The following is a 13,924-nucleotide window of genomic DNA, read 5'->3' as shown; positions in this document are numbered from 1 at the left end:
TTCTTTCTTTCTTTCTTTTCTTTCTCTTTCACTTCCTGTCACTGCCTTCTTCCATTTCTTGCCTGCATTGCTGTCTTTCTCCTTGGCCCCCTGAGTGTGTCAGTTTCCCTCTCTTCTGGGGTGCTTTCTAATTTTTTCAGGCTTCCTCTCCTTGCTAACCTCTTGTTTTGCTGGGAGATGGACAGCGGTGCTAGGAGGCTACTGAGTTCCCTTGGCAACATCACTGAAGCTGAGGCTGATGTTTGGCTACACAGTATTTGCAGAAGGCAGGCGGAGGTTGGGGACTGTGAGAGATGAGGTCCTTGGAAGTCACATGGTCTGTAGAGACAGCAAAGAACTCTGTCCCTTCCTTGAGAAACCTCTGCCTGAACCATGGCAGCAGTTCTGGGGGCTTCTGTGTTGCCCCTGTTGTTGAGATGGATGTTCCAGTGCTGTCACTGGCCTGAACTTCAGAAAACTGGATTTCCTCAGGCCTCAGCCCCATTTTGGGAAACTGGGAGAAGTCTCCCAGTTTTTACCCCAATATGAAGAAGTTTGGGTTCCTATAATTTGTTCCTATAATTTGTTTCTATAATTGCAAAACCCCAGCACAGATATTTAAGGTACAATAATCATGCTTGTGGGTGCAAAGGAGAGTCCTTTCTAAAAAGTCCCGTGAATCTTTCCTGCAGATCTGCACATGTCGTGAGGCCTAGAGCATCCAGGTCTACCCCAAGACCCCATAGAGTTGGATGGTCCTCATGGGAGACTTTTTTCTAAAAGGTGTCATTTATTGAGTGTTTATTGGATATCAGGCACTGTATTGTATGGCCTCCCCGTTTCACAGATGAGGCTCAGAGAGGTAAGCAACATGCCCAAGATTCTTAAGCACATAAATGGCAGGATTGGGTCTCAAACTTCGGTAAATCTGATGCAAAAGCTCTTGCTCTTCACTATCAATGTTGTCTTCCTGATCCTTTATAACAGAGGCTTTCAAACTTCTCTGACTTCAACCCACAATAATAAATCCATTTTACATGTTCACAGACTATGTAACCACATTTACATGTTTATTTAACAAATTTCTCATGAAGCAAAATACACCTATGTATATGAGGCATTCTGACATTTCCTCTCCTATCTTTTCCATCTCATTCTATTTGAAAAATGTATGCTGGTTGGGAGTCATGAAGACAATTTGCTGACCCACGAATGAGTTGTGACCAGCACTGGAAAAATTCTGTCTGTGAGACAGGCAAACACACTTGTGAACGCTGTGCATGTGGAAGTATTTTGATGTGCTGTTTGTATTCCTGTCAGGGTGTGTGAGGAGACCAAGGCAGGGCAGCATACTGACTTGCAAGTATTCTGTAAAGACTGGGGACACCAGAACCCCAAAGGGGAGACCGGCTGGAGGAGAAGGTGGGCTGCCCACTAAGTTAATTACAGTTTGTGCTTCTCAGACTAGGGACTCTTCCCTCTCGCTGGGGGCATCGTCCCCTCCAGGGTGTCTGCCCTGAAATCCTGATAATCATTCTGGAGGTTTAATAAAAGACTGGGAAAAAAAATGTTGTGATCTTTCAACAGGCTTTAACAGGCTCACTTGCTTAAAAATATAGCACAGGGTCCTGATGTTTGGATGTTGAAAGGGACCTTTGAGGTGTTGAGAGAGACTTAGAGTCTTTTCCCAACATTCCTGCTGGTGGTCAGCCAGCCTCTGTCTCCCTCCACCACTTGGCTGAGCTCCTGGCCCATGGGAACATGCGTGGAGGAAATGGGAGCTCTGTCTTTATAAGGGAGCCCGTTCCACCGTTTAAATATAGTGATCATCGATTGAGCCAAAATCCAATGAGATGTTAATTGTGCACCAACTATGTCCTGGCATGATATCAAGCACCAGGAACACAAAGATAAATAAATCCTGGTTTTTGCCATCAGCTGCCTGTTAAATTACAGAGGGAGTGGGATACCTGTTCTCCCGCTTCCATTCCACTGTTTCTCCACTATGGGTTTGTCTGGTTCATTCGCTGATTCATTCTTTCAACAGCATATACTGATCACCTACTCTGGCCAGGCCCAGTGCTGAGCCCAAAGAAGTCATGCCCAGCCCTGCCCCCTGCCCCCTGCCACAAGCCTTTTCTTTTTGAGGCTTGTTATCTGTAGTTCCTCTAATTTTTCACATATAGTTTTTCAGGTCTCTGAGCCACTGAGCTCAGAAACCCTCTAGTTTGTCACTGACCTTCTTAGAGTCCCTGAGCACCCAGAATAATGGGAATAGAATACATTTATTTTGAAAGTTTTAAATGGAATATTTAACTGAATTTTTTTGGCAGGCTTTCATATGCAAATGACACTGAAGAGCATTATATTTTTCCCCCAAAGTAGGAGATTTCATGAATATGAAAAGAGTATCGGTATAAGGAAAAAGGGGGAGTTTATTCCCTCCAAATTTGACTACAGCTCTAAAATTCTCTTTATTAATGCAAAGTTCCTTTGTCATTTTGACTTTGGGACACTGTTACCAAACCTTGTGGGAAATATCAAGTTCCAAAAACCTGGCAGAAACCAGTCCTTCCTGGGCCCAGAGTGAATGTTTGGTCCATATGAAAATGATCAGGAAAACTCATAGATGGAGATTGTTTAATGATTTGTGGTAACTCAGTCTCTTCCCATTAAACATATCCAAAGTTTTAACTTTTTCTCAAGAGGCTTCTGTAGGGAATAAGCATTTTATAATTTATCATTTAAGTAAGGAAAATATTGTCAGATGCTGCTTGAGAAGTTTACCTTTTACTTAAAACATTTTTATTATGCAATATTTGAGACGTACAAAAACATATAAAGATGACTGTGATAAAAGCCTATGAATATATTACCAAGGTTAAGAAAGAAAAAAAATTGAGTGATCTTTCATTTATGACTAAATTCATTTACTAAGCATTAAACTTCTGGATTATTCCACTCAAGATATTTCGTTAGGTAGAAAGTCCGTAGGGATATTTATCAGCTTTCCTAATGCAAAAGAGCTAATTCTTAAATATTATTTGTTTTGTCCACATTTTCTTCCCTTTCGAACTTGTAAAGATTTTTTACTGTCCTCCTCTTTTGGCCTATAATATACTAACAATGAGGGTGCATATTGCAAACCCACACATCTTATTTATCAGAGGCTAAGAGTAGATCTTTCTGTATCAAAGATCAAAGATAACATGGTGTCATAATATTAGAAGATTTTCTTATTATTTATTTAGCCTGATCTTTAGGGATTCTAGTTCCATATCTATTTATCATATTTGTTTTAATCACACCAGAGATAACACCCAGCTTTGAATAACTTTTATGTATGAGATTTCCTAGGAACATATTATAGTACATGTAGATACTAAACGAATATACAAACATTTTTCTGTGCTACGTCAAAGTTCAGTAGGATTCCTTCTTAGAGACATTTAAAAATACTAAGCCAATCATCTTAAATATATTACCACTACTACTATTAAAATTTGCAGAGACTATGGCTAATGTGAAATACTAAACATGGCAGGGTTTTCTTACACATCAGTCTCAGAGAGATGTTGCCCCTAGAGTCAGAGTCTAAAGAGTTAATCATTTTTGTGGCATAATTTTAGTTCAATTTAACGAAGATTTTACTGAGCACCTATAACATGCTGGGCACTAAGCCAGATGCTGGATACACATGTCTGAGCCATTCGTGAGTCCTCGCTTGATGAGTTTGGTCAGAGACTCTTTAGCTAGAGTGGTTGATTTCGCGTTTAGGCTCTCTAGGGTCAGTCCTTATTGAATATGGTCTGTAAAGGAACAGTGTAATGTTTTGAAAAGAAAGGAAACTTGAGACAGAACCCAAAGATAGAACCTAAAGAAAGTATGATTTTGGCATGTGGTTGGTAGAATCACTATAATGTTAAGGTGATTTAAACCTTGGATCCATCAATAGTCATTTCGGCTTTTTATGTGTTACTGATGTTTTATTTCTTGTGAATGTATTATTGAGATTTACATATTTAAAAAAGGAGCACAAAGATACGAGTAATACTTATTTTTTAAAGATTTTATTTATTTTTACTAGAGAGAGAGAGAGAAGTCGGATGGGAGAAGAGATTGTGAGAGCACAAGGACAAGTGAGGGGAGGAGCAGAGGGAAAAGCAAACTCCCCTCTGAGCAGGGAGCCTGACCCTGGGATCATGACCTGAGCTGAAGGCAGACGCTTAACTGACTGAGCCACCCAGGTGCTCAACTAGTAATACATATATATATGTCTATGTGTGTGGGTACATCTCTACGTATGTACATGTATATTTTCTATTGGGATTTGGAATTCTTTTCCCTTTGTGGAATTTCTTGTAGAGAATTCTAGTACTTTAGAGTACTAGAGTATTTCCTCCCCTACCACAATAGTACCATTATATTCTATTATTAACCGAGGTGTAGCAAGTCACACTGCTCATTTAAGAGCATTTATAAAACAAACTAGGTAAAGATGTGGTTTTCTTTCATTCTCTGGGATTTGCATAACATTATAAGAGAGCACAAACACTCTCAACTACATGCTGTTAATGTCTGTTTCCAGTGCTTTCAGGGAGGATTGTGTATACTGCAGTTTTCGCAGGGGCAAATTCACTTTCTGGTTCTTCTTGACATTATTATCTAGCCAGCTTTCTTGGGTAACTTGAACTTGCCATCATCGTCTCTGCTTACCTTCAACCTTAAAGGACCTAAAGGAGATAGTGTTTTGAACCTGAGTTCTCTAATTTTTCCTGCTTTCCCCAGGAAAGTTATGAGCCTGAGGACAGCAGGTTTAAGGAAGGAAAGGGAGAGGAGGATGCACATTTTTTTTTTCTGATGCTGGCATTATGCATTATTATGACCAGATGCATTAAGTCCCCAGCATGCAGAGGGACAGAGAGCATACTTGAGTGGGAGAGAAATAGATATTTTTCCATGTCATAATTTTGTAGCTTGGTTTCACCTTGTGACAAAGTATTGTCAATTCCCAGAACAATAAACCTGAACCAAATTGAAATATATGTAATAATATAGAAACACATTATCAAGCTAACTAGAATTCCTAAAAATCATCCCTACCACTTGGAATTCCTAACACCCCTCCCCATGCCTCTGTCCCCTTTAGACCAGGTAGCTGAAATGGATACTAGATGCAGTGCGGGTCCGTGTATGTCTCCTTTCTTGTAAATCACTTTTGTGAAGCATAGTGAAAGGGCTTGGATGCTTTAAGAAGAATGTGGATTGCACTGCAATCCCTGCATTTACCTCTGTTCTGAGGTCTGGTTGCTGAGCTCTCCTTACCTAAGAGCCAGTGTGTCCTTAGGTTGTGAGAAGATGAACATAACCCATGAGAAGATAAGCGCAAACTAAGGGAAATGAGCATGTCTAACATTTAGCATTATAACCAAACAGAAGTTAAAGCTACGTGGACACATATTGATGGTCTACACACCAGTATTGTGCTATATGCTACTTTGTAACAATGGTCAACAGCAGATGACTGGAATTATTATGAAATGTATACAACCAATTTAGAAAAATGGCTTTTGGGACCCAGATCTCTTCTTTCGGATGCAGGGACCTGGATGACAGATGGCTCTGCCAAAGATCCCAGGATCGGGACTGAGGTCTCAAGTCTCACTGGACTTAAGAAAGAGCTGTTTTCTTGCCCACAGTGGAAGTTGCCCCTTTCTAGTGAAGAGCTAATATGGAGCAAAGTAAAGATCAGGCTGTGACAAGGTGTGGTGAGAGGGAGGAAGTAGGGGCAGGGGACCTGGGAGAGGGCAGCCTAGCGTCTGGGGACCATCAGTTTATCTCCATTGGAGAATGCTCTCCCAGGAGGCTCCGTATCCAAGCATTTCTGTGGGCATTCCATAAATTGGGAGTGTATTTGCTTCACCAGAAAATATCCATGAAGGCACAGACAAGGAGGAGTATCCATTAGTCACTTCTAAGTATGAATTAATGTCCTTATTTGATCTTTCTAGACTCCTACCTAGCTGAGGTAGAGCATGGGACACTGTAACAGAGGATGTGATGGAAACTGTATTGAGTGGCTTTAGACAACCAGGTGGAAAATGAGAGCAATGGGCCCCCAGGAGATGGAAGGAAAAGGCATTGGGTCAAAAGGGACCAGAGGGGTCAGGAAAATGTAATATGGGAACATAGAAAGGAAAGTGGCAGGAAAATAGTAGAAGGAGTGGGGTGGGACCTGTGGGCCTCGACTGTGCTCTGCAAAGTCAAGGTGTGTGTGAGGCTTTTATGACGGGCTTGGCCTGGAGCCAGGCCCACTTCTTGGGAGTTACTTTGTGAACTCAACTGGCAAAGGAAATCCGTGCCGGCTCAAACTTACATGAGATGGAGAGAGGCTTCAGATGTCAGTTTCTTTATACATGGGAAGAGCTGTATATTTCAGACCAATGAGCCACCAGCAAGGTCTTCCTTCAAATGGGACGTGTTGTGTGTCATGGTGCTTGCATGACACCTGGCCATGTGTCCTTCTCCAAAGCCCCCGTACTTCTTGGTGTTTTGTGGTCTGTTGTTTCTTGCCAACAGCCCAGTTCTGCTCTCCGCATTTTCCTTACTTATTCTTATTTGATTATAGAACACCCATTTTACTAACCCACTCTGATGACTGTAGGTTTTTCCATCAGAGAAACAATGTCTGGTTTGATTAAGGCTACCATGGGTCAAAGAAAGTTTTGGGCCCATATCGGTTTTTGGATTAGACTCATTTTTGGACATCCTAGACTTTAGGGCAGAGTCAAAGCTATGTATTTATGAAGCCATAGTCTCCTGACCTCATCCTATTTTAAAGACATAAAGCATTTATATGTCGTGCTATATTAGTTACAGGACTATATTTGAAATGGTTTACAAGTCACTAAGGAGAGAAACATATATAATACTTTCCCCTTTTTAAAAAAAGTTTAAAAAAAAGATTATTTATTTATTTAGAAAGGGGGGAGGGGCTGAGGAAGAGGGAGAGAGAGAATCCCAAGCAGATTCCGCGCTGAGCATGGAGCCTGACGTGGGGCTTGATTCCACAACCCCAGATCATGACCTGAGCCAAAATCAAGTTGGATGCTCCAATGACTGAGCCACCCAGGTGCCCCAATACTTTCCTCTTTAAAAATCACATGGTATAAAATGAGTTTTGCTTTATGTGCCCTAATCTATATTATATCCTATGCTTTTTCTCTTATTACAGAACACAGTTCATAACTAAGAAAAACTGAACAGGAAAATCAGTATATTTCATGATCTGCACAAACTTTTTAAATGTAATTTAAGAAAAATATGAGCACTAAAAGTATTTCAAAGATAACAGAAATTCAGAAATGTAATGCGTTCCTAAAGTTCCAACAACACATGAGTCTCTAGTGTCTCACTAGAATATAGTCCCTGATATCCTGAATTAACATCACGTGTATTTCAGTGGGGTTGTGGGAGGGAGGATTACAAGTAAATGCATGGTCCATTTACAAAGGGTGGCGCAATGGCATATTCTGAAAATCCAGGTCGAATGAGCTGGAAACACCCTGAAAACAATCTGTCAAATACCGAACCCAGCTCAAAGAAAAGCACGGCAGGAGTCCGGTGGCGTGCCCCTCAGTAAGCTCTGCGGCATTCATATGACCCCCACGCCATGCTCCCGTCTTCTTTGGTCCATGAAGAAGGGTCCTGAAGGCCAGCGGTGTCTGCCCCCTCATCTGGGGAGAGGGGCACCACCTTGTGTGGTAGGTCGTTGGACATCGTCATGAAAGGGGTGAAGGGATGGGGGGGTGGCATGGGGTACCCCGGCACATGGTACAGATCCTCCAGTGCATGCAGTGAGTAGGACTGAGCCCCAGCCAGGGGGCCCCCCCAGCTCGAGCTCCTGTGCGGGGCGGTGCTCCCTGACTCCGGCTGGGAGAGGCAACCTGCGCTGGGTGGCAGGCTCTGCAGGGTGTCGGTGGGCACGGGGTCGGCCTGGCTGAGACAGTCGGGCGCCGTTTGCTCCCACGAGTCCCTCTGAGGAGAATGGAAAGGTGACTGGGGTTAGTCATCAGGGGATACTCTGATGCGGACAGATGTCCTCGCCAGCACTGGCTGCCAGCGGACACGGCTTCCAGAGTGGACTCGGGGCCCTCCCTCTGCTGTTCCGTCTGCTGTGGCCCCTCACCAGGCACCTGTCCCCTCTGTTTGACACCGGCAGTGAGAGTTCAAGTTCCTTTCTAGCTCTAGCGTTCCGTTCCCTAGATATATTACAATCCCTTTCTCTAGAAAACAACATTAAATGAGTAAAATGAGGGAACAACAGAATGAACATTTGTACAGCATTTTACCACTTCCAACGTACCATGTCTTGCATTCCTTCTGAGCTTCACAATACACAGGGTCCTAAAATGCCCTGTCCACACTGGGGACGTCAGCTCCGGCTACTCCTGAAAGAAGCAGGTCTCTAAACTACATGATGGGCTTCTCCCCTCCGTGAGCCAAGAGGTAGGAGCTTCCAGAGGCTTGGAGCTGGAAAGATTTGGGTTCAGTCCCTGGCTGCGCCACTTACTCCTTCCTGACGCTGAGTACCTCACTTTGTTCATCTGTAAAATGGGGCTTTAGCAAGTATATCCCGAGTTGTTGCAAGTGTTAAATGACCAAAGGCACACAGAAGTTCCTGGCTGGAGTAGTTTCCCCATAATGTTAATTCCCACCCCCCTCTACCCCCCATAGTCGAAAGTCCCATCTTTAGAGATTCATTCCTTTGTATTTGAAGGCTTTACAGTTTTCTCTAAGATGGGTGTTGTATTCTTCAGATCTTTATGAACTCACCTCTTTGTTAGGATCGAGGGAGAGCAAGATTCTATAGGGTAGAAATATCGTGGGGAGGGGCGTTGTGGGGACTGGGAGGGAAGAAGGCCTGATGTGCCTGCTCTGGCAGATGCCAGCCTAGTCTGTGGGTGTGGGACCTCAGTGCTCTTTCCTTGGGTGCGGGAGGAACGATCTGGCAGGATCAGCAGAGTCCTAGCAAAATGGACACAGACCCTGCCGTATAGTCGTCCCCTCACAAGCCCCTGGACAGACCCTGTCGCGGTCGGAGTCGGCGCGGATCTTTGAGGGAGGCCGCAGGGGTGCGCAGGGCGAGCCAGATCTGGCTTCCACCCGGTTGCCAGGTGCACGCACTGGCCAGATGTGCGCGCGCCCAGACTTCACCTTGCTCCCTAACCGTGAACCACCTGCATACTCACAAGCACGAAGTGCGTCGGGGGGTCCCCCGGGAAAGGAGGCGGCAGGAGCGGCGGCAGGGGTGAGGCGCTGAACAGAGAGCCGGTGCCGGGGGTCAGGCCCGGGGGCCGGTGGTCCCCGTAGGGCTCCGGGAAGTAGGGATCCAGGAGGCCCGGGTGGCTCTGCCCTGCGGGGGCCTCGCAGGCAAAGGGCTTGGCCGCGGGCCCCGAGGTGCCGACGTCGCTCGCGAACTGTTTAGTGTTGTGGAGGTCTGAGTCGGAGAGGCACGATCTTCTGACCCCATAGTAACCTGTCATTACTGGTGAACCTGTTGCCAAAGGGAAAAGAAACGGGCAAAACTGTCCCCATGGGAAGTCTGGGTGTATCTGTGGCAGCCGAGACTCTCCACGTGGGGAACGGTCTTTCTAACGCGGGCCGGATACCAAGGCAAATATTTAAATAGAGATAGGTCTTGAAAAGCATTAAATACTGCTGCATTGCCTCTTTTAACTGGTCCAGCCCAAATAACTAATATGTTTAACCTTCACTCTGCCTTTGGAGATGAGTTCATTTGAGATGGCGCAGTAACTCTTCTCATTCACTCACTCAACACACGTTGTGCACTTTCTGTGTTCCAGTTACTGCCCTAGGAAAAGTTTGGGCGCAAAGAGAAAAGAAAAGAAATCCCTCGCCCATCTACATTCTATCAAATGAAGTGTCTTTTTCCCAGTGTCTGAGCTCTGTCTCCACGTACATAGGACGGCGAACAGCAGGCCGTTTCTGGGCATGGTATCTGAGGTTCAGTATCTCTAGCCCCAGGGATACTATAATCCCACCCCCGATCAGAGGCAGGTTGTATGCTTCTCCTACTTCTTTGTATACGGACCTTCTAACGTATGTCTCATACCTAGTAGGCATCAAGAAGTGGCTCGCTTGCTCTGGGATGATAGAGCTACTCTGCCACCAAGTCAGAGGACTACCCCCCCCCCCCCAAAAAAAAGTTTTCTAGCTTTCTCATGTTATTTGCTGCCCTCTTGTGTCCATGCGCAGTCCCTGACTCAGTTCACCCGGGCCCCGGGAGAGTTTGGGAAGAGAATACCTTGTACAGAAAGGTTTCTTGGTGAAAACAGGGGGAAAAGGTGAAGCTAAGAAGAGTCTCATTTATGGCAAGGCCAGTGAAATTGTCCCATAAGGAAAGAGAGGTGTTTGCTACAGCCTTTTAGATCCAGTAGCTCAGCTGTAGCAGGAAACACATTATCATTTAGAACATATTGAGGGACATAGACTCAAGCTCCATAAAATGGATGGTTTCATTATTCCAGCTGGTGGTGGATGTGGTCTAATTAGCTAAGACCTACACCCTGAGGTCACAAAAAGGCTGAGCTGGGAAGAGGATGCAGGTGCTTGTCGTTCTTACCTTCCCCAACCAGAGTGGACCACTTGCAGACTCTGTCCCAATCCACTCTGCTTACTTGTCCACAGGGACAGAAGACCATTCTCCTTTGTTATTATGACACAGTCACACATTACTCCACCTACACGGCACTTTGGCCCTTGCCACATGGTGTGGCACTTTATATTAAGCTCACTACTCCCTCACCTGAGTTACAATCCTGTTTCTAATCCACCTGCCAAGTCCATGGGGCAGAGCTTATGTCTTATACATTTGCTGTAAACCCAGTAGTATAATACTGTGTTCAACAATTACATGTAAATTTATTCATTCATTCAGAGGAAATCAGAACTCCCTGTAGAAACTTACAGCAAATTCTACTCACTCTACTTTCATCTTAAATTCTATAGCCCCAAACTTCTAATCTGCTCATGAATTTGAAAGCTGCGGTTAGGGGTTTCATCATAAGCATACTTCCATAGAAGAAAAAAATGTGTGCAAGTGAAAATTAATATCAATAGATAAAATTCTGTTTCATGCCATGAGTTTATATCCACGGGAGTCATTAAGGCTGAGAAGAGAATGAGGAATAGGTAAACAAGGCTTCCAGGATCTCATGTCTTCGCTTCCCATTTCCAAGTAAAAACAACCACCAAGGAAAAAAACCTATGCTCTCTTATGCATATATTTTCCTCCTAAAAAGGGGAAGAATAATTTGAGATAGTAAGAAAAGCTGCAAAAATGTCCTTCTATAGAAGGGAGCAGATGTAACCAGATTCCAGTGATGGTAAACATGATTGGAAAACACAATGAGACGTTCAGATATGTGAGATTTCTTATTGCTCTCATTCCTCTTCTTACCCAGCTCTGAAGCTTACTAAAATTATTGAGAAAGCCTAAGCCACTTCTGAGTTTGGGATCTGAAAAGAGTGTCTGGGTGTGTGTGTGTGTGCGTGCGCACGCGTGCATGAGCATGTGCATGCGGATGGGAGTCCGAAACCCTATTACTAAGAATGAGAATGCCCCTTTCCCATCTCCACAGGAGGATTTAATGAGACATATGTATTGAAATGAAGACCAGATGCTTATCAAAGTGCCTGACCTATAGAGAGCACCCAGTAAATGGTAGTTCCTCCATCTGCCCACTGGTCTCTCTCCTTCTGTTTTAAAGCAGGTGTATAATCTAACAGATCACGGTGCCAGAATTTTAGACATTTTAAAATTGTGTCAAGGGCCTGATTGCTATTGTTTCTGCTCACGAAGCTTCTCCTTGGCAAGGGATGGAAAGGCTGTCTTCAAGACAGAATGAACTCTGAGGTCAGGAATGACTGAATTAGGTGTGTCTTCACTGATTTTCTATTTTAAAAATACCTAGATTGAAAAAGTAAAATTTCCAAAGTGCTGTAAGGCAGTTATAAAAGAATGGAAGCCCCAGTGTCTGACTTGAATGCGAAAGGGAATTAATCAACTGCTCGTTGAACTCAAGTACTCACCTGGCATCTGAGCAAATGGAGACTGGGGGTTGCTGACACCGCTCTGGAAGGCAAAGATAGTGCAATGTTTTCTTTAGTTGCAACTTTGAATTAAAAAAAAAAAGATTAGGGATACATTTTACAAGCTTTATTTTCTGATACTAAGAAACATTATTTGGGGGTTAAACTAGGAGGGCAACCAAGATTAAGAATTCAAATATCAGGGGCTGCCTGATACTCAGTCGGTTGAGCATCCAACTTTTGATTTCCGCTCAGGTCATGATCTCAGGCACTCAGCAGGGGCGGGTGGGGGGGGCGGCCTGCTGGAGATTCTCCCTCTCTGTCTGCCCCTCCCCCTGCTCGCATACTTGATCTCTCTCTCTTTCAAATAAAGAAATCTTTAAAAAAAAAAATCAAGTATCAGAAACCAAGTTTTATGAGAGATGAGAGAAACCAAAGTTAGATTCTGGTAAACATGCCAAAAAGCACAGGCTAGGTGAAATGGAATAATCTGTCTTTTGTTTTTTGTTGCTTGCCGTAATATCAAATATAGATCCAAGTGATTTATATACATACAGGACCTTTGAAGATATTACTGGTTACATTAAGATGAGATCATACTGAATTGGGGTGGACTCTAAATCCAACATGACTGGTGCCCTTCTAAGAAGAGGAGAGAGACACACAGAGACACAGACACAGAGGGGAGAAGGCTATGTGAAGACAGAGGCAGAAGTTTGAGTGATAGGACCTCAGGTTAAGAACCAGTAACCACCGGCAGCTGGAAGAGGCAGGGAGGTATGCTCCCCTAGAGCCTTCGGAGGGAGCCGGCCCTGCTGACACCTTGATTTTGGACCTCTAGTCTCCAGACCGTGAGACAATGCATTTCCGTCACTTTAAGTGCCCCGCCCCCCATTTGTGGCACTTTGTTACTGTAGCCCTAGGAAACTAATATATTACTGACGATGAAGCAGACGATGCAGTGTAGTATGAGAAGTGACGTGGTTGGGGAAAGACCGAGTGAGGGGGGCACCTAAGCTGGTATTAGGGATGGGGTGGGGAACGCATCCTTGTTGCCGAAGCTGACCTCTGGAGGAAGGGTATCCAGGTGTGCTGAGTCCTAAAATGTACAATTGCAAATTCTGGCTCCACGCTGCCCAGGAACAACGTTATTTAGGAAAAAATAGCTGTTGCAAAAGTTAAGAGTCCCGAACATCTAGCTCTTTGGATCTGAGCTCCTGTCCCTCGCAGCGCTATAGATTCTCAAAAGTTGGACGAGATCTTATAGAGAGCCTCACGCAACCACCCACTCGGTGCCAAAATCCTGCCCACGTTATTAACACTGGGTGCAGTTAGCCTCAGCGCTGCAGAACCCAATGCCCTCTCAGAAAGCCCATTTCTTCTCTGGGCACTTCTGACTGTCACAAAGCAGGCAGAAAAGAATCACTTTCTTCTTTCTCATCTTTTTGGTCCATACACAATAGGGTTTAATCCTTTTTCCATATATGGCCCTTCAAATATTTCAAGAGAACCCATTATTTCCCCAGCTGCCTTCATCAGTTTGGGCTGCTATGCCAGATACCATAGACAGGGTGGTTTAAACAAGAAACATTTCTCCCGGTGCTGGAGGCGGAAGGGTGCCCGCGACGTTGGGGTCTTGGGGACCCTCTGCCTGCTTTGCTGGCTTCTCTCTTTGTCTTCATGTAGCAGAAAGAGAGATCATCTCTCTCATGTGTCTCTTCTTCGAGGGCACTAATCTCATTCACAAAGGCTCTACCCTCACAACCTAATTAGCTCCCAAACACCAAATACCAAATACCATCCTGTTGGGGCTTAGGGCTTTAACGTATGA

At 44.4% G+C, this 13,924-nt stretch overlaps 1 protein-coding gene across 1 annotated transcript in view; it reads right to left on the bottom strand.

Moving 5' to 3' along the window:
• Window positions 1-6,970: 6,970 nt before the first annotated feature.
• CUNH11orf53 (chromosome unknown C11orf53 homolog) overlaps window positions 6,971-13,924 on the bottom strand; it is a 494,983-nt gene continuing 488,029 nt past the window's right edge. The window contains exons 12-14 of the mRNA XM_035008894.1: window positions 12,094-12,136; window positions 9,231-9,535; window positions 6,971-8,016 (exon numbers count right to left, since the gene is read on the bottom strand). Coding sequence (XP_034864785.1) covers window positions 7,615-8,016; window positions 9,231-9,535; window positions 12,094-12,136 — 750 coding nt within the window. The 3' untranslated portion in view covers window positions 6,971-7,614. The remainder of the gene's footprint in view (window positions 8,017-9,230; window positions 9,536-12,093; window positions 12,137-13,924) is intronic.

Source organism: Mirounga leonina, unplaced genomic scaffold (assembly GCF_011800145.1).
Source record: "Mirounga leonina isolate KUSES-001 unplaced genomic scaffold, KU_Mleo_1.0 Mir_153, whole genome shotgun sequence".
NCBI classification, from domain to species: domain Eukaryota; kingdom Metazoa; phylum Chordata; class Mammalia; order Carnivora; family Phocidae; genus Mirounga; species Mirounga leonina.
This window is presented reverse-complemented; position numbering and strand designations above follow the sequence as displayed.